At 44.5% G+C, this 23,194-nt stretch overlaps 1 protein-coding gene across 4 annotated transcripts in view; it reads right to left on the bottom strand.

The window, feature by feature from the left end:
* ZBTB40 (zinc finger and BTB domain containing 40) overlaps nucleotides 1-23,194 on the bottom strand; it is a 267,262-nt gene that overhangs the window by 216,239 nt on the left and 27,829 nt on the right. For all 4 annotated transcript variants that reach the window (XM_078642855.1, XM_078642854.1, XM_078642857.1 and 1 more), the window contains exons 3-4: nucleotides 18,776-18,909; nucleotides 7,892-8,087 (exon numbers count right to left, since the gene is read on the bottom strand). In XM_078642855.1, coding sequence (XP_078498981.1) covers nucleotides 7,892-8,087; nucleotides 18,776-18,909 — 330 coding nt within the window. The remainder of the gene's footprint in view (nucleotides 1-7,891; nucleotides 8,088-18,775; nucleotides 18,910-23,194) is intronic.

A 23,194-nucleotide genomic window follows, 5' to 3' on the forward strand; every position in this document is an offset into this window, starting at 1 on the left:
TGTGGTCTATCAGTGTCATTTTCCCTGTATACAGAAAACAGAAGGAGCACAGACTGAAAGATATTAGTGAAGGCCCTTCTAAACACAATTCTAATAACACAAAGTCGGTCAGGCAGACCTCTTTCAGGCCACAACTTACTGGAATACAAAGGTTAAGAGATCACTTACGTCAACCTCACCCTGAGCCCAACCTGATCTATGAAAAGACCAAAGGATGGATAGCAACCTGGGGAAATGTTTCAACATGCCAGCTTTTCACCAAAGCGTGTCCTGAGGTGTCAAATTCAAAGCGACATGGTAGTCAACATATTACCAATGGGAACCCTCGTGCTTTCCCTAGGTTCAATCCAGCAAAGTTCTTACTTACAGATACCTGTTTTTTACTGTAAAAATATTGAACTCAGGTGAACACTTTCCTAGATGGAGGAATATGCTAGATCTGCTTGCAGCAATACCAATGAAACTCCTGGATTAGAAGCGTATATAGGACGGTTACAAAGAGTTCTTAATTTTGAGATTTCAGGTAATTTGCACATCTTTACTTCTTAATTCTGGACTGGACTATAGCTCTGCCATTACTGACAACTTCTCCATTTCTTTAAACCTCACTTAAATCTTCAGACCACTGGCATATTTCCAACTTGTTAAAAGTTCATCTTTTAACTGGTGACATAGGCAATTTGGTCTAATGGCACGTACTGGAGAGGTATTAAGAGTAGGTTGTCAGCAAGATTATTATCTTAACAGTTCTAAATTCTGTACATGTAGCTATGTTTTTTGCAACTATGATTTATTCTCATTTTTCCAATTACATCAAAAGCTTTCAATACTAATTCAATAACTGAAATAATGTTACTGATCTTCTTGAGGTATTTGGTCAGTGAGCAACTGAATAGGTTTCTAAATATGAAAGATCACATTTACTGTTGGAAAGCAATCGTACAAAAATACAAAATCTCCTTGGCTGTCAATATAAAAATACCCCTAACTACATAAAAAACACATAGAAAATTGTTCAATCACATGAAATGCCATACCCTTAATCCATTAAACTCTAATCTGTTGCAACACTTAGCAAACCAATCTGGAAGTATGAATTAGTCATTAAATTGTGAGGCAAGAAACTAAGCAGAGTGAAAATGCAGCAATACCTGAGATTGTCATAAACGTCCTTGTGTTACATGCAACCTTTTTGAACTCCCACCTCTCGAGACAGATAACAAAATAGAGAAGATTGATGAAGTCGTGACAATTCAGATATGGCACCCACAGCAAAAAGAGAAAACATTCAGAAAGCATTCCCAAATTTAATATCCACAGTGTAGTGTTTATGAATGCATTTAGATAGCTTGTTTTCTCTGCCATATCTGAGAAAAAGAAGTTTCCATGTAGCAACTCAAGTTGCCTGTCCTTTGGTGGAATGGACAAGAATAGTTGCAGGGAATGTTGTACCCTTGCGTTTGCAAGAAACCGGTAACCCAAAAAACTACTGAATAGGATATTGAAGTTGGGGAGCAATTGTTACATGAGAATGGCTTATCTAAGCCATGAACAGCTTTTGGTTTACCAAAACTGTTGAGAGTACATAAACCCCAAATCATGTCTAATATTGGAAATGTTCAATCTTTCTTAAGTCCTGACATTCAAAGGGGCCTGGAATGGGTGGAAAGAAGGGACATCTGTTTGTTAGTATCCAGTTCCGACCTTGTAGGGTGGGGGTGAAAGTGGAAAGAAGGGGTGAGAATGGAGCGAAATGTTTTCTCAACAGAAAGCCATTCAGAGTCCAAAGGTAAACAAGTATTGTTAATGCATCGGTTTTGCCTATGTAATGAATAAAGAGCTATTTTCATCAATCATTATACGGGAGAAGGAAAGAGTTCCCTGACAGATAACACGGGAGTGCAGAGAATGTGACACAGCAGCCAGAGTTGATGATTCGAGTGCTGGGGACGCTCGTTCGAGGTGCGGCGGTGCTGCACAACATCCTGTTATTCTAAGCAAATCACGTAATTGTTCCTTGTGATAAATTGTTATATAAATATTCTGCAATAGTAGGAGGCAAACCTTTATGAAAATATAGTTCCATCAAAGCGGATGTTAACAGTATTCAAGCCGCGGGAAACAGATAAGCGAAGTAAACACGGAACAAGCATTGGTAAATGCAGGGAAATATGCTATTGCCACTAGAAATGGAGGAAAGGTAAGTGGCACACACAGGAACCAATGAGAAGCCAGAAAAGAGAGGAGCCGGGTTGTAAGTGCCTTTTAAGTTTATATTAAAAACAATAGATTTCTCAGGTCATCCACTTCTTCCACTGATCGGTAATTATACATATAATGTTCCACATGACACGGAGCATTGCTGGGAATTCCAATTGAGCTTTTGCCCCTAGCTTATGCAGCTCCCCCATCCTTTTCCCTAGTTCCCACTGCTTCTGATCCGTTCCCCAACTAACATCCGATCTAATGAAAAGGGAATAAGTGCCAACCGAGCTGGGGCCATTTCTTAAGGCTACACTCAGAACCGACTCCTTCACTGCATATGAGAGGAAGTTCGCTAGTATCTTCCTTGGCCTTTACTTTTGAGGGTTCCTTTTAAAGGGATCTCTATGGACATGCTGGATTTCTAAATCAAGATTCCTGTCTGACCCATCTCTCAGAGCAGTGTCCCGCAACAGCGTAATTACAAAAGCCTTGATATCGGAGCCCTCCTCTGCCTATGGGACATCCAGGAGCCTCATATTATTCCTCAGAGAGTGGTTTTCAATCCTCTCAAGGTCATCTCTTAATCCTTGGTTTTGTTTAGACAGCTGGCTTATACCGGCTGTGTTTTTAGCTACATCCTGACGCATTGTAACTACTGCTCATACAATGCTCCCGGTCAAAGCGCCACTTCTTTTAATTTTTGAGTCAGAGCTGTGGAGAAGGCCTGAATGTCTACCTGGTTAGCCTCCTATATCTTAAATCTATTATTCATCTCCTCTTTTAGGCCTAATAGGTTGGAGGCCAAGAACTCTGCAGGCTGCTCCCGGTCAACGCTCCCAGTTTCCATCACCTGCTGGGAATACCCATCGGCGGAACTTTGCTCATTTACAACAGCTACAACATCAAATCGGTTAGAAGTTGGGACCACAGTTAGGCTATTTAAATCATCAGTTGCCCATTACTAACATCCGGGTTCAGTCTCTTTGGGGCCGGTGTATCGACGAATGTATGACGGTATTCCACATGTGTTTATCAAACATGCCTTAGGAACGTCGTCATTAGAATGAACGTGTCTTTAGCACTCATTCATTCTGCATGCAAGTCATTATAATAACTTTCCTCAGGGGGTGCTGGATTTTGGACTAGCTTAATTTCCTATTCCAACTCCAGTCTGCGCAACAGCAGGGAAGTCATTGGACTTGAATTCCAACACCATTCCATCAATGCGCTCTCCAAAAGCAAGTTGTTGTAATGACTAGCAAAGACTCGTCTGTTCTATTGCCGTAGCTGTGACAGCACAGCGTAATTGGGGCTTCATCCTAGAGGAAGTTTCCCGTTTCAACACCAGTTAGACTCTGTATCGACGTTATCCATATTTAAGATCTTCTGTCTTGCAATCGCATCAGCCCCTCTGCCTTCACGTAAAGGGCCTGGCAATGTCAAAACTTTATAGAAATATTCAAGGGAGGGGTTGACCTTGATCAGAGTGGGAGAGGCATGTTTTCCTCTATGCCACAGACTCTTCCCCGACAACTTAGCAGGTTTCCCAGCTTTCCCTAACGGGACCTACGCATCTGCTGCCCTCCCAGATATTGAGTTTTGCCCCTTTACGGTTTCCTTAACACCAAGGGCCACTACGGCAGATGGAAGTTCCAGCTCAGGGTCTACCCTTGGCACTACTGCCAAGCCTCTGGTATGTAGTGTATACCTTGAAACCTTGTCAATTACCTTGTCTAGGTGCTGACTATCCTCTCCATAGGCAAGGGGCAATATGCCTGCCGGACTTCTGCTCCTGCCTCCCCAAAAGGCCACCAGCTCCTTTCCAGGACCTTCATGCTGTTAAGTGCCTCAATACTTTTTCCTGCCACCTGATAGAGGGATTCCTCCCATCTCCTGCCCTGCACCTGTAGACTGATGGTAACCTGACCAGTATTTGGAATGCAATAGGACTCGCATTTGCGAGAGTATAAGCTATTAGGATTGTAAATGACAATGCCTTTTATTTATGTTTTAAAAACCAAAACATAAATAAAAGGCATTGTCATTTACATCTTAAGGATAGAGAGCGGAGAGGGCAGGTTAAGGGAGGGGAGGGCATGTGAAGGGTAGAAAAGGCATGTTACGTGCAGAGGGCGGGGAGTGTATGTGGAGGGCAGGGAGTGCATGTAGAGGGCAGGGAGTGCATGTGGAGGGGGGCGTGCATGTGGAGGGGGGAGTGCATGTGGAGGGTGGAGAGGGCATGTTATGAGTGGAGGGCAGGGAGTGCATGTCGAGAGTAGAGAGTGCATGTGTATGGTGGAGAGCGGAGAGTGCAAGTATAGGGTGGAGAGCAGGGAGTGCATGTCTAGGGTGGAGGGCGGGGAGTGCATGTGTAGGGTGGAGGAACCATGTTAAGGGCGGAGAGTGGAGGATGCATGCATGGAGAGAAGATCTCACCTATGGAGAGCAACGGAGAGTGTGGTGGGGAGTGAAGCATATCCTAACAGGGACAGTGGAGGAGATGGAGCTGTGCTGCTGCAGGGTCCGGGGTACAGAAGGATACATCGGGGGGTGAGGGTGGATGGAGATTGGCGCAGAATGCGGAGGTGAGAGGGTACTATGACGTGTTGTGAGGGAGGGTGTGACATCACGGCCAGAGTGGAAGACTTTGGAGCGTCAGATCCGAGTCTCCGCATCAGCTCAGCAGCCTGTGATTATGGGCACATTACTTCATTCTGTGCCCTTGTGTAATGTGACTGGTGCTCGGGTAAAGCGTTTGAATGGCTTTGAGGCTAGTTAGCGATATATATATATATATATATATATATATATATATATATATATATATATATGGACACAAAAAACAATGAGCAGAGCAGGGTGTGAAAGAGGCAGGAGTCCCCTCGGTTGTAATGAAAAAGAAGAGTTTTCACCTCTGAAGGGTCACTTCCAGTGCCGCCCCCGCACTAAGGTGAAAGCAGACCCTGCTGCCCCGGGCTCTGTCTGTGACCCCATGCAACACCCAGGGAATTGGATCTTGATGCCTCCCATTGCATTCTGGATCCTGAAGTTTTCGTGTAAAGCCAGAGGAGAGAGGTGCCCATTACACACGCCTGTTCTTTCTTGTCAAATTATAAGCTTCTGTTTCTAGATTCATATTTTCCTCGGCAGCCGGGCATGTATGCTTTCCGTCCAGTAATGGATTAAAGATCTCTCGTCGGCTGCATCAAAAGCTTATTTGGTGCCTAGCATCACCTGTCAGAGTGAAGCGCCACTGTCTGACGGACCTCATAAATCATGGTGGCTCTGATAAAGCAGAAAAACAAAGACGGGAGGAGGGTAGTGCATCGAACATGTGCCCTTCATGCAACAAAAGTAAGGGATGTGGCTCAATTAACAGAGCTGCCGCCTCTGGTTCTAGGGACCCGGGTACGAGCCTCAGTGTTGGCTCTTTAAAAAAATGCTGGTATTATTAAATAATTTAACAAATATAATTTATTTACAGCCTCGTGGGACTCTTGCGCACATTTTTTATTTAAGTGCATTGTAGTAAAAGGCAGGTTTGCTTTGGCCAGTTGCAGGATCAAAAGAAGCAGGGGAGGAGGGGGTGCATAGAACAAACACCCTCCGAAGACTCTGATGAGTGGGGAAACAAAATTGGGAGGGGGCAGTGCATCGAACATGGGCCCTCCCTTGCAACAAGAATAACATAAGTTAGGGATGTGGCTCGATAAACTGCACTGTTGACTTTGGCCCTGGAGACCCGGTTACGAGCCTCGGCGTAGGCTATATAAAAAATATGCTGATGGTATTAAATAAATATAATTTAAAAATGGCTGAACCTAGACAGACAGTTACAGGATCAATGAAAATATTGCCGGATCACCCAAAAAAAAAAAAAGGCTGTGAATGCAATTGGAGGGGGAAGTGACTGGGCAGGAAACAAATGCTGTGTGCGTTAGCTGGAAAGCAAAAACCCTGCCTGCAACTGCGGATAGGAGAAAGTCAATTAAGAAAATAGTGCTTACAGAATGTAAATAAACCACACCGAGTAACAGTAAAAGGTCCAGTCCTCATAGGAGGTTACAAATGCAGACAAGGCGGTAGTAAGGAGGGACTACGAAGCCTATTCACTAACCAAAAGCAACCATTTAGAAAGGACAGTGACAGGAGTCAATAGAAAAGATGGGTGGGAGATGTGCGTAGCTTCTATTCCATACCTCAATCAAGCATGTCTCGAAGAAACAGTGCAAGCGCTGCCTAGAATAGACCTAAAAGACCTAAAAAACTGCAGCAGACTGCATGCAGTCCTTCTGCTCGTCCCTCCTACTTGTGCTGACTCCACTGCCGCTGCACTAAATCCACACGCTGGCTGCCCTGCTTCGCCCCAGCTCCCGTGCTGCGCTTTCCCAGCGCGAATCACCAGGAACTGCATCAGCACGGGGACACGCCGCAGATGCTCCAAACGCGGCAATCACGGCGGGCCAGGGAAAAAGGTAAATGAGTGCCTGGAGTAAGGGTATGCTGTTGGGGCCCGCTAACACGGAGGGAAAAAAAAACAATGCTGTACTCCCGGGCGGCGAGCTGGCACACATTTAGCTTGCAGCTGCCATTTTCCCCCTGATTATCATTATGTCTTCGGTAAAGGAGACGGTGGGAGGGGAGGGGGAGTTTGAGTCCTCTCCCCAGGAAGTAAGATGTAAAAGAAAGGAGGTCGCCATATAGTACTGGAACCTCCTGACAGCGGAAGATAAGAAAATTATGTCTCCGTATATGATGTGGGGAGATACCTTTCAGGGGATGAACTTACAACCAATATGGCGCGACTCTCTCAAATTATTGTATTCGATTGTCAAGCCAGCGAACCTAAAGCGAAATCACTACTTAACTATTAAAAGACTATGCTGGACTCCACAAAAAATTGCTGAGTTCGCTTCTCCGCCCAAACCCCGGTGTAGAAGGTGTGGACTTTTAAAAACTAACGATGAACACATTTTCTTTTTGTGCCCTAAGATTAAAGTGTTCTGGATTGACAGTGAGACCATCTTAAAAGATATTTTAGGGGCAACGATAGCCTTAAATTCTTTATTCGTTCTGTTGGGCATAGAGAAAATCTCACATAGCCTATTGTGCTGGGAGCAAAGGGATCTCATGTTCTATTTGATACTTTTAGCAAGGAGGGACATCTGTAAACAGTGGACATATGCACCCCCCCCCCCCAAATATTGCAAACTAGATTAAGGTGGTCGACTGGACTTGGCGGTCGCATATGGAGTGTAAGATCGGAAGGCCTCCCGGGATATGGGTGGATTTCTAGACAGTATGGAATTTAAGAAAGAGTCTCAAATAGAACAATGAGCTCCTATGATTACACTGAGGCACCGCTCCAGGAGATGGCCTGGCTGTGGTGGCGTAGAGCGGCGGATCCAAGCGAGAAAGCTACAGACTGTGAGGCGGACAGATAGAGCGGTCCGGTCCGAGATTTGCAGACACTATGGTTATATGAGGACAAATAAAACAATGTACATTTTTTTTTAAACAATAGATTTCTCAAGCACAGCGCAAACCCTGTGCAGGCGAAACCTAAAAAGTGCAATTCACGTTCTTTTCTGATAGACATGACACTTATCTGAAAACTGTTTTCTAGAAAGAAACATCCGCTCAGGAAAGGCCAGTAAAAACAAAAAGGAATTACACTGAATCCTACCAGTTAGCTGACCACACTCCGTTATCTTCTGCTTTCGGTGAAGGAGTGTTTCTTCCACTGCAGGGTGGGTGTCCCTGCAGAGCTCCAGCATGTACAGAACAGTCTGAGCATGCGCAGCCTGTCCATCCTTCACTTTCTCTAGGATTTTCTTGAAGGCCGATTCGCTTTCTTTGCCTTGATAACTTTGCAGCAACATCTAAATTGCAAAACAAAAATCCAAAGAGGATATGCAGGATTAGGCACAGCAAATAAAAAAGTTCTCTCATAGAAATGGGAAATTCATGCATTATGAATCCAGTCATCCATTCCTGTATTATCAAGCCAATGGTAAGCAATACAAAAATAACTGTTCTTGGGAAGCCTAATGTCAATCCAATCAATGAAAAAAACTGAATCTTCAGATTATCCAATCTGAGCAGCCTACAAAAAAGGTGGGAAGCAAAGTACAAAAAAATAGAATTATTGTGAGGTCTTGTCCAAGACACAACATCAAAAAAGTAAGAAACCAAAATCAGTACAATCAATGACAATGACAACAGTTTTGGTTTTGAAAAGGATTTGATGCTCTGCAAGAGATGCATTTCTATTTGATTGTATCACACAATCATGACAAGTGGAGGCTTTAACCCCCAAATGGTAAACCTAGATCTGTTCATATATGTTCTATGATAAAAAAAGTTGGTCTAGTACAAACGTTCTATTAAAATGTATTAGCCTGGTAAATTGAATATTCAGTACAGAAGTTTTCCTTTTATGTATATGCTAATATGGGTAAAAATAATTTGTATTATATTTGAGGGTCACTAGAGAGTTACAAATGAAGAGTATGCCAGCACAAATCAGTTCCTCACTGAGATTTGCTAGTAAATCCTAGAGGTGCATGTGATACACAGCCCTAGTGTGAGCCCAATCACCCTGACTGCCACTCTGATTGTATGCTTGTCCCACACACAGCTTACCAAAGTCAAAGAGCAGCAAACCATTACCAGAAGATAATGAGGACGGCTTTAAGGAGATGGAGGAGAAAGAAAAAATAAGGAAATGAAAGAGAAAGAAATAAAAACAGTGTGTTGGAATGGAAATGTCCTTTGCATGGTGACGGATGTATATCACTGGCCTTGGTGCCCCATTTGCAATACTGTCTGGATCCCTGATCTGATTTTTGTTGTCATGGGTGACTACAGATAAGGAGTGTGCACCTAACATAGGCTCACCGATTGCTGTCTAACTGTACCAGAAGGGGTGTCCAAAGTACTACCATCATAGTGGTGAAAGGCTACTGCCTTTGCCAGGAGTTAAGTAGCAAGAACGTGGTGTTGGCAGCATGTCATGTAGAGATCAGTAGAAGAGAACAGGTCCTTTTTACCTGGTGTCGTTGAATTGAGGCCTATAGGCTCACTCATATAAGATTCTACTGCTAGGTGCTTAACTCTCCCTTCACCTACATCAAGTTAGTATGAAGTACTGTGCTGCGGGTGTGTGGGAATATACATGTGCTGGATGTATGCGCATCTCAGAACGGTGCAATACATGGAGTACTCAACTCTGGGTTCCATTTTGGGAGACCTAGCGCTGCCTGGAGGAGCATGAGGAGTTAGAGAAATTCCCCCAGAAAGATTTGAGGATTGTTGCATTCCTAAGAGCTGGGTGGGACACACGCACTGGAGGAAGAAGAACAAGACTTTTGAGTACATTTCAAAGGGTGCTCTTTGATTCAGAGATAAGTCCCTGGAAAGGGGCCCTGAGCACATCTCAGGAATGAGCTGGAGCTGATATGAGAATCATAAAGAGTAGGGCAGAGGCCCTGGAGTAACCTTTTGATACACATATCACTTTGCAGACATTCAAGTGTGTACCTCTAGCCACTCCCATGGCCTGCATTGTAGGGCTTAACTCACCCTTCGCATCCATCAAGTGGTGTGCAGAGAGCGGGTGTGTGGCAATATACATGTGCTAGGTGTATGTGTGCCGGAGAATGATGCAATACATGGATGTTTCAACTCTGATTTCCATTTTGGGAGACCGGGGCGCGGACTAGAAGACCTTGTGGAGGTACAGAAATCACCCCAGACAGATTTGAGAATTGTTGCATTCCTATGAGCTGGGTGGAACACACACACACACTAGAGGAAGAAGAACAAGGCGTTTGTATACATTTAAAAGGGTGTCTTTGATTCAGAGAGAGGTCACTGGAAAAGGGCCTGAGCACATCTCAGGAAAGAGATGGGACTGATAAGAGAAACATAAAGAGTAGGGCAGAGGCCATGGAGTAACCTATTAATGCACATATCGCTATGGTGGACATTTAGATGAGAACGTTTAGCCACTCCTATGGCCTGTGTTGTGGAGCTATTAGATGTGGAGTCCGTCCTGCTGTGACAAGCTGTCTTCTGGAGGAAGGGTGGTGCAGAGGAAAGGGCACTTCAAAAGGAAGCACACCCCCAACACAAACTTCATAGACTTAGACCCTAAATCACTTTTAGTATCCAGAAATGGACTTTAAGAAGAGGAGCTCGAGGCCTCCAAAACTGTCAGCGGTCAAGAAGCCTGTTGGGCTCTGCAAGAAGGAGAAGCTCTGAAAGTCTTCTGCCTGTGACCAGGACTACGTGAGTTAGGCCTGCCAGTCTCCCAGCTGGGTAAGGGGACATCGCCCAGGGAATATCCAAGACCACTTGCCCTGGAGCATCAGTGCCTGCCAAGACCAATGTGCCCGGTGAGAAAGAGGAGATCACCGGTGGGAGATAGGTCCAGCAGGGGATTCTGCCAAGTGGATTCCTGAAACGAGGTGTGAGTAGAGGACTACCAAGCCGATCGGGCCGTCGCCCATAGGTGCTGTATCTGCCAGCGAGCTTATAACGAAGAATGGGCCGCTGTGAAGTTAACTGTGACAATGAGGCCGTTGCCTGCAAGTCGGCGACATTATAAGCCAAAGAGGGGATGCCGTGCAGGGAGATGTTCTGTTCAGGCTGTTGCCTGTGTGCAGTTGGAGAGTCAGTAATAGAGGATGTCACCAGAAGGACTATGAATTGTAGCCTGGTAAATGCAGACAGACAGGTCGCAGTGGAGACCTGTGGGGGACCGAGCCCTGACAGAGAATCTAATCTCTACCCCTGGACACCACGCATGTGAGGAGGATCAAAGGAAACTTACTGTCGCAAAGGAAGGAGAGTTGAAGACACCCAGCCACGGCAGAGGAAACAGGATCCAGGGACCGGAACCGGGAGCACCAGCGCTCCGACAGCCGTCGGAGCAGAAAAAAAACAGGTATGGCGGTAGGTGGGCGGGGCTTATGTACCAAGGAAATACTGGCGTTGTGATTGGCTGGGTGGAGGCAGGACTACCTCACGTTGTTAGGACTGGGACGGGTAGGACCCTAATCGGGGTAATGAGGATTACCGGTAAGTAATAAGACATTCACATTCATCTTCATCTCACATCATGACAAGATCATGAACTCCTCACCTTCTCCATTAGAGGTTCCAATGAGGTTTTAGTCATCACATGCATCCCTTTTTTGTTTTTACTAAAACAAAAATAAGACTAACTAACCAGAACGTATAATACAGAAAGCAAAAGAACAAGAGATTAGAAAGAAAACAATGACAAAACCCCTAAAGAAATACAAAACATGTCAATACAGTAAAAATCACTCAACTATATATTTCACCAACACCTGCCACTGAAAATGTGGGAAGAGACTCTAGTAGACTGGCCACATGCAGAATCCTATTTTTTCCCGCTTTCCTTTCTCCTCCTTAGTTTTGGATTGGCTCATATTTTTACAGAAACTGAGCCCTCCCAAATTCCATACAAATCCCTGTTCTGCTTAAACAGCATACACAAATACCCACATAGGCTGAGAAATCCATCATACCTTTTCCCCCTTACGGACTTATTTTCTTCTTTCAGTCTCCAACCCTTTATTAAGGTCTCAAAAGCCCATTTTGTTCATCCACGGAGGGCACAGCAAAGACTTTCTCTTTCTGAACAATTAAAAAATAATTGTACCATAGATAAAATATAGTATGCTTCAATCTTCCATCAATCCATCCTTGTTGCCAGTTACAATGGTCCACCAATGTCACAGGGAAATCAAAGAGAACAAACTGAGAATCAAAGGTGGATTTAATCCAAGCAGCACATTATTCAGCTACAGCTTCATGGCAACTCGCAATACTTGGAACCTTTATTAACATTCATCTCCCCATCGCATTATGACAGAGTCATGACCTCCTCACATTCTCTATTCCATGTTCCAGACACCTCACTTAGGTTAATAAAAAACACAGAATAAATATCGGCTCTAACGCTGACACTGCAGGGAAGAGCTAAACACTGACTAGTCAAAATGCCAGTTAGACATAAGAGAGAAATTGATGTAAATTTGAAGGTCCTGTGAGGCTCATCCACTGGTGCACAGTGGAAGGACCTTGATTGTGATGGACAGTGGAATGAACTGGCACTAGTGGGCAGCGTGAGAAACTAGCACTGGAAAATGGTGTGAAGATAAAATTGCTTGTTAGTGTTAGGAGCATCCACTGGTTGGCAATGGAGGGACTGGCACAAGGGGACAGTATGATTAGAAACCATGGTGTGGTATGGGAGAAAGGACGCTCCAAGCAAGGTACTTTACCAAGTAGATTTATTGAGGTGTGGTAAGTTAGATACAGAGAGGTAAAGTCAGAGTCTATGTAGGAGCCTCACCAGGTGCAGCTTCCCTGCTGCTCAGCCCTTCATCCAACTGATTCACGCACACATTCCAAACACTAACATTCCATCAGGCAGTCATTCTGGGTGAGCAGCAGGATACCACATATCTCTCCCCATTACAACGCAAAGGAAGGAAGTTTTAAAATGCATCAAAAAGAGGCAAGAAAATAAAAAAATGAAATATATTGAATGGTACACTGAAAGAAGGCGTGAAAATTAAATATGGAAAGAGCAAGCAGAGGAAGTAAAGTGGATAGGAAGTGAGAGAAAAGACAAGTACAAGTGACTATTACACCATCTTCCTTTCCACAGAAACACAAAAATAAATACAAACCCGTACAACAGACTAAAGAGGAAACCAAGTACTAAGATCATCTATGCTGGCCAGGCAAACAGGAAAGTACAGGATGTTAGAAAGAAGATAAAAGTGACGAAGTAAAGTGGTGTAGAATACGCAGAAATAGGAAAGTAGTAGAAATGGAAAAACATCAGAGAACTTTCCCCAAGATAAGATGGGTGGAAGGTATAGAATACAAGAAATGCAGAATTACCCCAAAGGAGATGGGTAGAAGGTGTGGGAGGGACCCACAGAGCACAATGTAAGTGTAACATGCAGAAAAAATAGAACTACCCCGAAGAGTGGTTGGGGTGGAATGTGTGGAGAAAGACGACACAGCATATACATGTAGAAAATGCAGTACTTCCCCCAGCCCTTGCAGGGGTGGAACGTGTGGGATAAAAAAAAAAAAACACTGCACAAAATGTGTGAAGAAAGACCACACAGGAGAAAGACCAGACAGCATATACAATTAGAAAATGCAGTACTTGCCCCAGCGCTAGTAGGGGTGGAATGTGTGGGATAAAACACACAGCATAAAATGTGTGGAGAAAGACCACACAGCATAAAATATGTGGAGAAAGACCACACGGCATGAAAGTAAATGCAAAGCAAAGAAGCACAAGAGAACGTGGTGGAGTATGTAGAAATACAAATCACTCAAAGGAAGGTTCCCTAAAAGGAAACAAAAACATATAGCATATAAATATGAACTGCTCATGACATCGGAAAATTAAATAAAAATTCATAATCCTTGTAGCGCAGCAGGTTGAAGTATTGTAGCGTAGCAGGTTGAAGCCTTTTAGTGCAGCAGGTTGAATCCTTGTAGCGCAGTAGGGTAATGTAAGTACATGTAGAGAAGTGGTGACATTACTCTTTCCCCCTGGTAAACTCTCACACAAGTTAGGAGGCAGTTCCAATGAAACTGATTAAATTGTGTGATTTGGTACAAATGTGTCCACAGTCTGAATGGCAGAAAAGAAGAAAAGGAAACACAACAGTACCTGGTTCACTGGTAGAGAAGGCTTGTCCGAAGAGCGATGACGGAGAGGCAGCAGGTTAGAGAAAGGTCAAAAGTACTTGTAGTGAAGCACAGATGTATTTGAACTAAATAGAATGTTCAAGTGCAGTGGTGCTGGATAGCCACTAGATGGCACTGTTGTATTATTACTAAGCAGAGCATGGTGTAAACCCAATAGTTGTGGCTGAAGTAACCTGTGGGGAAATGCGATGATCCATTAAGGCGAGCAGATGTCCTTGATGAAATTCCATGCGGCAGGAGAAAAGCGCTAAAATTGAAGAAGGCACGACAGGGAAACCTTGAGTGGAACGACAGGCGACGATGACGAAGATAAGTTGAATACATTTTGTTGGCAAGCATAGTGCGTGGTTGGCAAAAAGGGTAGTGTGCTGAGAGCTGCATGTGAACTGATGGAAGGCGCCAATCACAAAATGGCGGCACGCACCGGTTCAAATACTCTCGGCACAACGAATTCAGCTCAGCAGACGTCACAGAAGACAGCAGGAGAAAGGTAAAGCTGCGCAAGGTCTGTGTGCGCTCAAGACACTTTTAAGTGTGAAGTGGTGGTTAAACTGCCAGAGAGAAAGCACACACAGAGGTAAAGTGGAAATAATAAAAAAATACATATACTCACAGCAAACGTCCTAAAAATTTGCATCAGACCTTTCCAAGTATTAGAAAGTACAGGATGACCGCATGCGCCGATGTCGTTGTTTACTATTGGGTGCTAGAAGTTAGAAGTGGTAAAGCAGTCCACTTTGAAATAGGAGTAGAGCAATATGACTCCTAAAGCAGGTGCAGCAAACCAGGATAGGAACAGCAGAGACATAGCAGGTCCAGTACAGTTCAAGGCTCGTTACACGCACTGGAGAAAACACTCCGAAGACAAGAACTGGCAAGTAGCAGAACAGTGCTCCAGAGCAGCAGTAACAGCAAGCAGGCAGTAGACAGCAGGTAGGTAGCAGGCAGACAGGAACTGTCACAGAAACGTTGTGGGAGACCGGTGGAAAGTCACTGGTGGGGCTCAGGTGCCCGTAAACTTTAAAATGCGTAGCTTTTAAATTTGGAGAGAGTCCTTTACCTTGAGCTTGGGATGAAGGCTTCTTCAGGCTGAGAAAATCAGCACTCCTGGTACCAAAATATGGTATGGAAGAAAGGACGCTCCAAGCAAGGTAGTTCACCAAGTAGATTTATTGAGGTGGTAAGTTAGATACAGAGAGATAAAGTCAGGGTCTAAGTAGGAGCCCCACCAGGAGCAGTTTTCCTGCTGCTCAGCCCTTCATCCAACTGATTCACGCACGCATGCACACATTCCAAAATCTAACATTCCATCAGGCAGTCATTCTGGCTGAGCAGCAGGATACCACACATGGCTTGAAGTTATTAATAATCCACATTTGTAAAGCGCGAACAATCACCCGCAATGGTCTCCAGGCGCTGAGGGCCGCCGAAAGATTAAGCAAGCTATTGCCCAGAGTCACATGGTGCTGGGCTAATCTGCCTCCGGGGATCGAACCGTGATCCCCAGATTCCAGGGTCAGTCGCCCTGACCGCGGCTCCACACCTTAGTATACTAAGATGGCAGTGAGAGGTGATCTCTGGCAATCAGTGAAAAGAGCTGGCATTGATGAGATGTGTGAAGATGTGGTGCAGGTGGAAATTGTGAGGAGCCTGCACTCATGGCCGTGGAAAGTTCTGTAAACAGCTCGCATTGGATGGCAATTGAAGCCTCCTCTACTGGTCAGCAGAGTGAGTTGTCTGCACTCTTGAGCAATGTGTGACACATATGCTGGTGAGCAGTATGAGATGTTGGTGCAGGTGGACAGTATGAACAGTTGGTATTTAAGCAAAAGTCAAGTTTATCACATAGAAGTAATCTCCTTAATTCATGAGTCAGTAATTCTTCTATGTTTACCATTCATGCTGTTCCACAGTGATGAAATACATACATTTTGCCTCAGTGGGACTAAGTTGCAGGATACAAACTAGACACGGACACCAAGTGGGCACCATCAAGTCCTATTGCTGGTGGGAAGGGTGAGTTGAGTATATAGCAGTGGTGGGTGGGTTTATGGTATGAAAAATAAGCAATGATGTCTAGGGTGAGATGATGGCACTTGTTGGTACTGGGAAGAGCTGGCATTGTGGGGAGCAGGCACTGATTTGCAATGTGGGAAGCAGTCACTGACACTCAATGTGGAGATAGGAAAGGTGGGAAATATAATGAGAGGGCATTAATCGGCAAGATAAAGAAACAAGGCTAGTGGGCAGAGTAAAATGGCACTGGTCGGAAACATGAAGAGCTTGCACTGTTGGCCGTCATTGATACCCGACAACTGTTCCCATTATAAGGAGGTGATACTTGAGAGCAGTGACAGAATTTGCCACATGTCTCCAGCGTGACAAACAATGTAAGGGGTTCTCAGTAGTGTGGAGGACTTCAAAGCCTAGTGCTCACAATTTGAAACTTTTGGCAAGCACCAAATATGTCCAGGTAAAAGACGGATAACACAATAGTTGAAAAAAGGAGTCATTAAAGAATTTGAAATGTATACAAATGCACCATTTACCTCTGTTCCTCTTGCTGACAAGCTCAATGAAAGGAACAGAAAGCAGAAAAACAGGCATAATCATTTGTATTTTTTTAGTGGGAAGCTGGAGTTACTTTTTAGGGCGAGCTGACGTTAGCATTCATGCGAAGCATGAATGCTGTCAGCTCGCCAACTAATGCTATCCGTATTTGGGAGAGTGGACACCAAAGTGTCACGAGCTTTCCCAGTGTCGGATTTCACCGCGGGAGCGAGCGCGCTTGCGCAGACCGCAGGGCTTGCATGCAAACACGGCGCGCACACTGGGACACACAGGCGCGCGCGCGTACACACACACATACACACGCTGCAGCCCCACTCACCGGGACTTCTACTCCGCAGGACTCTTCCGACGTCAACGGGCACAGGGACACCGGCACTCCGCTCCTTGGCTTCCCGGGCGGACGCCGGCTGCACGCAGGGCTCTCCTCTCTCTGCACCGGAGCCATGCGCCAGCCACTGCAGCCTGCCTCCTGGGAAGCTCCGGTCGCGTGTCCGGCCCCGCCCCCGTCCCAACAAAGGTTGCCTGGCTTCCTGTTGAAGCCGGGCTGCGGCGGTGAGTTTTTTGGTTGTTTTGATGCGGTATACATTCCAGCACAGGTAGCTGTTCGCCCTTTGCAGAAGTAGAGCTTTCACGGGACGGTGCTAAAGTCCGATACCGGTCTCAGTGCCTCTTCGCGATATTGCAGTTATGGCCGTGTACATGGGAGACCCTGCACACTTCACCAAAGAGAAATTAAGGGATCAGTTAATTGTGCACCATGTGCCCCTTCCAGGAGGTGTTCAAAAGAAAAACATCTATTTGCAAATGTACATGAAATATGTACCTCTGGAGCAGAGGGCAACTGATTTCTCTAGCGACGAGGATGAAGACGGCATTTCTGATAACAGGGTACGTTTGACGCTGCGTGTTATTGAAGAATCAAACTAAAGCGTATTGCAGTTCCTTTTTCAAAAGCAAACTGACGTTTTCATCATTAAGAAAGTATTTAATGGGCTTTTCAGGGCATAAAGTGCCGTCTGTTGGCGTTTAACGCGTGTGCTTGGTTAATTGTAGGGCCTTTCCTTTTTACAAATTCTGTGTCTGCCTGTGAAATTGAGTATCGATTTTATTTTTTAAACCAGGGTTACTGTAGCAAGACCCCGGATACGAGGCTCTGATATTAAACTTTCTTGTGACTGTCCCAGAAATGCTGGTCCAGGGTTAATGTTCCCCCGTATCTGGAACTTATTGTGAGTTTTTGGGGTATAGCCCAGATAATGTTTCTGCTGGCAAGATGATGTCAAAGACAGTGCCTTAAATTAAACAAGCATTTGCAATGCAATGTCTCGCATTTACGCGAGTCTGAGCTATTGACATTGCCAATAACAATGCCTTTTATTTATTTTTTCGTTTTAAAAACATTAATAAAAGGCATTGTCATTTACAATTCCAATAGCTTAAACTTGTGTAACTGCGAGACCTATTGCATTGCAAATGCTTGTTGTATAGATTGTTTCTTAATTTACAAGTGCAGTTTGTTTCTATACTTTTGCACTTGTGGAAGTTTATGCAGTCGGTCACCTTCCTCAAATACCATCAGTGCTAAAAGAATGACAGAACAAGGTTTCTCATAATGTATCAGTGTGCAATATTAACACAAATGTGAATTGCATAGTCTTCTGTTTTTCAACACCTTATTGTCTGCAGCTTCCGTGTTTGCATTTTAGCGTCCCATACCATGACGGTTCTTATTTCAATATCTCACATGCATGTACCAAACTCAGCATGTGCTCTCCAACACCTTTGAATGTCATACTTAGAAACTGCTGAGTTTCATCAGCACAGAGAGAAAGATCTTTGCAAAAAACAAACAATGAACATGATGCCAATAATCAGAGTTCACAAGTATCATTAAAAAATGCTTTATAATTGAAAAAACAATAATGGCCTTTCTTTTAACCAACAACACAAACATTGCATTTACATCTCATTCTCTATCATAAACTCTGGTCATTGTAGCCACTAACAATTATAGCGAGAATTAGGGTTTAATGAAAATGGAATATAATGTACATCAGGATTTGAAATCATGTAACTAAAGCAGTCTCACTTACGGTACCAAGCATCAAGTAATTCTCGAGTTATGCTGCTCACAAAAAATATACAGCTCCCATCAAGCACCTGTTCGTATTTGAATACAAGGAACATGTTTGAGTCTCAAGATTTAAAGACACATGGAAATCACCTGCTTTTCACTCTCCTCCATTTCTTTACCGTCAACCAGTTTTTTAAGTAAAGTAGGGCTGTTGGAAAGTGCTTCTGTAAAGACATGTTCGTACTGAAGCAAAACATCCAAGTCACTTTTGCTCCCCATATCTTCTGCAAGAAGAAAGACAAACGTTTGTGTTATAGTTGTTACTATTGACTTGTTGTTGCCAGAGTTCCTACCAATACGGCTATAAGGTAAACGGTCTTTTCATTTATTTTTATATCTGGGATGACAGTGCAGGTATCTCTTAAAAATATTGTTACACAGAGTTGCCTTTGGCTCCACCCAGAGCAGTACTACTCTTTCACCTCTGGCCAATGGCTGCTTGGTGTATCAATATACCTTCCTTTGGAATGCGTGCAAGACTATTTTATGTCTGAAAAGTATATGCACTCAATTGTGTATCTCCTTATAGACCTTCTCTTACTTAGGCCCAAAATTATTGAACTCCCTTCCAGAACACCTGAGAACTTGTAAGTCACTGCAGGATTTTTGTAAGGGTTTGAAGACCTGGCTTTTTAAAATCTGAGACTTCTTAAATTCTCCACCTTACTGCTTCTGCACCGGAAAACCCCGGAGGGTAGCTGTGCGAGCTACAAATCTTTAAACTAAATAGTTGACTGGGTCTACAATTACTCATTTTCTTTTTCTCCACCTACATGGGATACACAAGAAAGCAGAGTTACGGTCAGTGGCTTAAAAAGTGTTTTACAACTATTTCAAAGGCAATTGAAATTACATTAGGTATATACAGCTCCACAGTCCTGGTCGCTGGATTTGTGACTAGACAGGAGACTTCCACTTGAGAGTAGGGGTGGGAATTAACGGTCTCTTGAACTCAGGCAGGACGAAGACATGAGGAATAAATGCTGGGAAACACTGGGTATATAATGTTTGAAAACAGGATATCATATTTTGGAGGGCCACTCACTGCCCTTTGTGTACAGAAGTCCTTCAGGGCCTGTTTTCCTTCACGCGGCCTGCCCGATCGTTTTTTTCTCACTTAACCTAAAAACCTGGAAGATCAGAGGCTGATAAAGGTATACTTTTGACATCCACGGATGAGCACCAAGCTCTTCTGCACAGATCCTATACCCAAACTGTGTAGAGAGTAAATACTGCCCCCTCATAACAGAATTGGGGGGACTGGCACGGGGTTGCAGCAGAATCATTCAGGAAACAGATTATTTCACATTTATTATGGGTGGCAGGGAAAACGTACTGACAACTCTGGTAAAAACCTACTTAGTCTCCAATAACTGGTCTTTCACATTCTTTGTGTGTAGTGGAATATGCTTGAATACAGAGTATTTGCTCTCCTGTGATGTGCATGCAGACTGTGTGTGGTAAAATTAGTATTTTCTGGGCAGACATACTGCATATTTAATTATCCTTCACAGGATGGAGCCATTGTAGCTTCTTTGTCCCTGAAACAGTCCAAAGTATTGCACTTTATATCCAATGGCTGTTTAAACAGTCTTGTTACTGAAGCAATAGACTTAACACAAAAAAGATCTGCTCTTTGGCAGCCTTACTGTAAAAGATCTTTCTGGGTTATCCCGCTCAGGATACTTGGTTTATGTGAGTCCAAATCCGAAAAGAGTAGCAGTCCATCACCCTTCTCCTTCATACTCTGCCAAGGATTGTCCAAAAACTACTAGGACCTCAGCGAGGAAGAGTCTCTATGTCCAGTAAATCCTAAATGTTTTGAACAGTCCTCGCCAGTCTCTGGCTACAATAGGGCAAATCTAGTGTGTGTTTAAAGCACAGCTGCAATACTCTCACCTTACATAGGTAGAGTCGTGCACTCTCAGTATTCGATTTCTCACCGATTAAGAGTAATCTGGTAGACCTCAAAGTGTGTCTACACTCCACTCTGAGAAGTTGCGCCTGCTCGGTGCTGCTTTTTGAGTCGAAGGCTCAGCTGGACAGATCTCCTGAGTGTCGAGATGGCGATGCAGTGCAATTTGGGTTTCAGGTTCGGGTGGTAAATTAGGCAGCTTCTGGGAGATTTACAATCTCAATTACGCCAACACAATTCGATCAGGCTCAGTCAAGGTTGTGATGACACAGTTCACTCTGCACACACTGAGCAAATGTTACGAGGTAGCAGTGTCAGTAACAGTGGCCTGCTCTGCAGCGTCGGATTGGGATCACAATTAGGCCTGGGCACTCCTTAAAAAAGTGGCCCACATTCCCGGATCGTGTCCTTTCATTAAACACTAATTAATTAATCTCATTGGGCATATGTTTATATAAATGTTTGATAATTTTAACATTTTATAGCTTACAGAGCCAGTAACGTGGGTAAAAACTAGAAGCACTGATTTTTGGCCTGGCGGGGAAGATGAAATGTAATGGTCCAAGGGCCACAACACCTCATCTGATGGGTATTTTAATATCCTGGCCTGTACCAAAAATGAATAGGTATGTATTTTAAACAGTAAATGTAAGGCAAATGCATTTTATATTGATTTCTAAAGCTGAAGTAATGACCTGTGACTGATCATTAAATTAAAGTCAGGAAAGCTATTCTAAAAACGAATACGGTTTTTCTTATATATAAAGATTCTTTTAATTATCATTCTCTGGCGTTTGCAGCCTTTTAAAACATGAACAATGGCCAGTTCTTTTTAATGTGTTTTGTAGTTTTATTTAGTGTGACCTGCCCCCACAGACCAGATCTACTTACATGAGCACCAGTTGCAGTAGAGGAGATCAAAATTGTTTTTATTTTTCAGCGTCCGGAGATTTGCCCAGAATTACAGAATGTTGAGCTAATGCCAGGACTTCAACATAGTTTCCGAGTTCCAAAGTTGGCATCTCTGGTCAAGTTAGTCTCACAGCTAGGGCTATGCAAACACACTGGTGACCCCCCCCCCCCCCCGCCCCGCCACATCTTACACTCTTTGCAGAAAGACACGGGCTAAGATGAAAACGCCTAACCCCCAGCAAGCCCTGGAATACTCTCTCCCTCCCTGTCCACCAATGCCTGAGTTTGATGTGATGGCCCATGGGGGAGAGGCCAGGGGAAAGACAGTGTGTTTGGGCTGGGTTTATCCCAAGGGGATGAGGTGAGAATGACCCTACAGTCAAAGCAACACTTGACTCCCAGGCAGGCCGCTTACCACTCACCTCCTCCCCAGCCCGCTAATGAATCAGGGCTATGGCCTGGCAGAGGTGAAAGCAAGCAAAGAGCAAAGCTTCTGGGCCGGTCTCGGAAGTGGGGGCAACGTGGGCTGAGGTGAAGATGGGCCATCAGCCATTATCACTTGACACTGAACCCCCCCCAGTCAGGCTGCTTTATTCTTCCAGGGCCGTCTCTATTTGACAGCCTGGAAGGGGAAAGGAACAGTGTTTCGTCTGTGCAGCCCCACAGCAGCTAAGCTTAAGTCTGAAACGGCAAGCCTCATGAAACAAGTCCCTGCCCTGACGTCATCCTGCCTTACAATACAGAGCCCTGGCTGGGGGGCTGCCGAAGATAGTAAAGTCTTTTGGGCCGGGTGACAGAGGGCTTAAAAAACGGCCCACAGGTGACACTTGGGTGCCGGCCCATCGGCCAGTGCCCGGCTGCCCACCTTCCCAATCCGACCCTGCTGCTCTGGCACACATAGGATAAGTAATGCAGACTAACCACTACAAACACCGGTCATGCATACTGAAGGAAATTCCACTGGCTTGGCAAAAGTCAATTCTTCAGTGCTGCAGACTGCTCAGGGACATTAGAGGGTTAGTGCCTTGGGCTGCGACAGCAGGGGGTCCGTCTATGCACACTTCAGCAGGAGCAGTAGATCCTTCACTTCATAGAGCATGATGGGCTCCAAGGCAGGAGCACACAGTTTACCCTCTCTAGAGTCTCAGGTGGGCAGAACTTCTTTGTTAACAACTCTTGTCCATGCTGAAAGTTTAATTCTACAGGGTTTTCCTGTGACTTCCTTCTACTCTCAGACACCTGGGTACATTCCACGTGTCCCAGGAGAAGTACGTGTCCCAGGAGAAGTGTGACAGCTCTTCCAATAAATCAGACTACAGATGGCATCCCCTCACCTCTGGGAATCTGGCTGTCAGGTGAACAATCGATATCATTGAACAGCAGTCTTCTGGGTACTCTATGGAGAACAATAAGCAGGTCAACATCTCCCCTTATATACAGGTATATCAGGAGATGTGTATTTTCGCCCAGCAAATTTCAGAACCATTGTCGGTGGGTTCTCTATTAATATGCCCTTCTTAGAAGGACCTCCAAACTCAGCCTGTGAGTAGTCTGATACTTCTCACTGCAGAGCTGCCTCGAGGCTGGACCACCCCCCAACAAGAGACACAAAAAGGTATGAACATTTTGCACCTAGCTATCAACAGCCACACTCACAGAGATTAGGAAAGAATACAAAAAGC

Source organism: Lissotriton helveticus, chromosome 5_1 (genome assembly GCF_964261635.1).
Source record: "Lissotriton helveticus chromosome 5_1, aLisHel1.1, whole genome shotgun sequence".
Classification (NCBI taxonomy): Eukaryota; Metazoa; Chordata; class Amphibia; order Caudata; family Salamandridae; genus Lissotriton; species Lissotriton helveticus.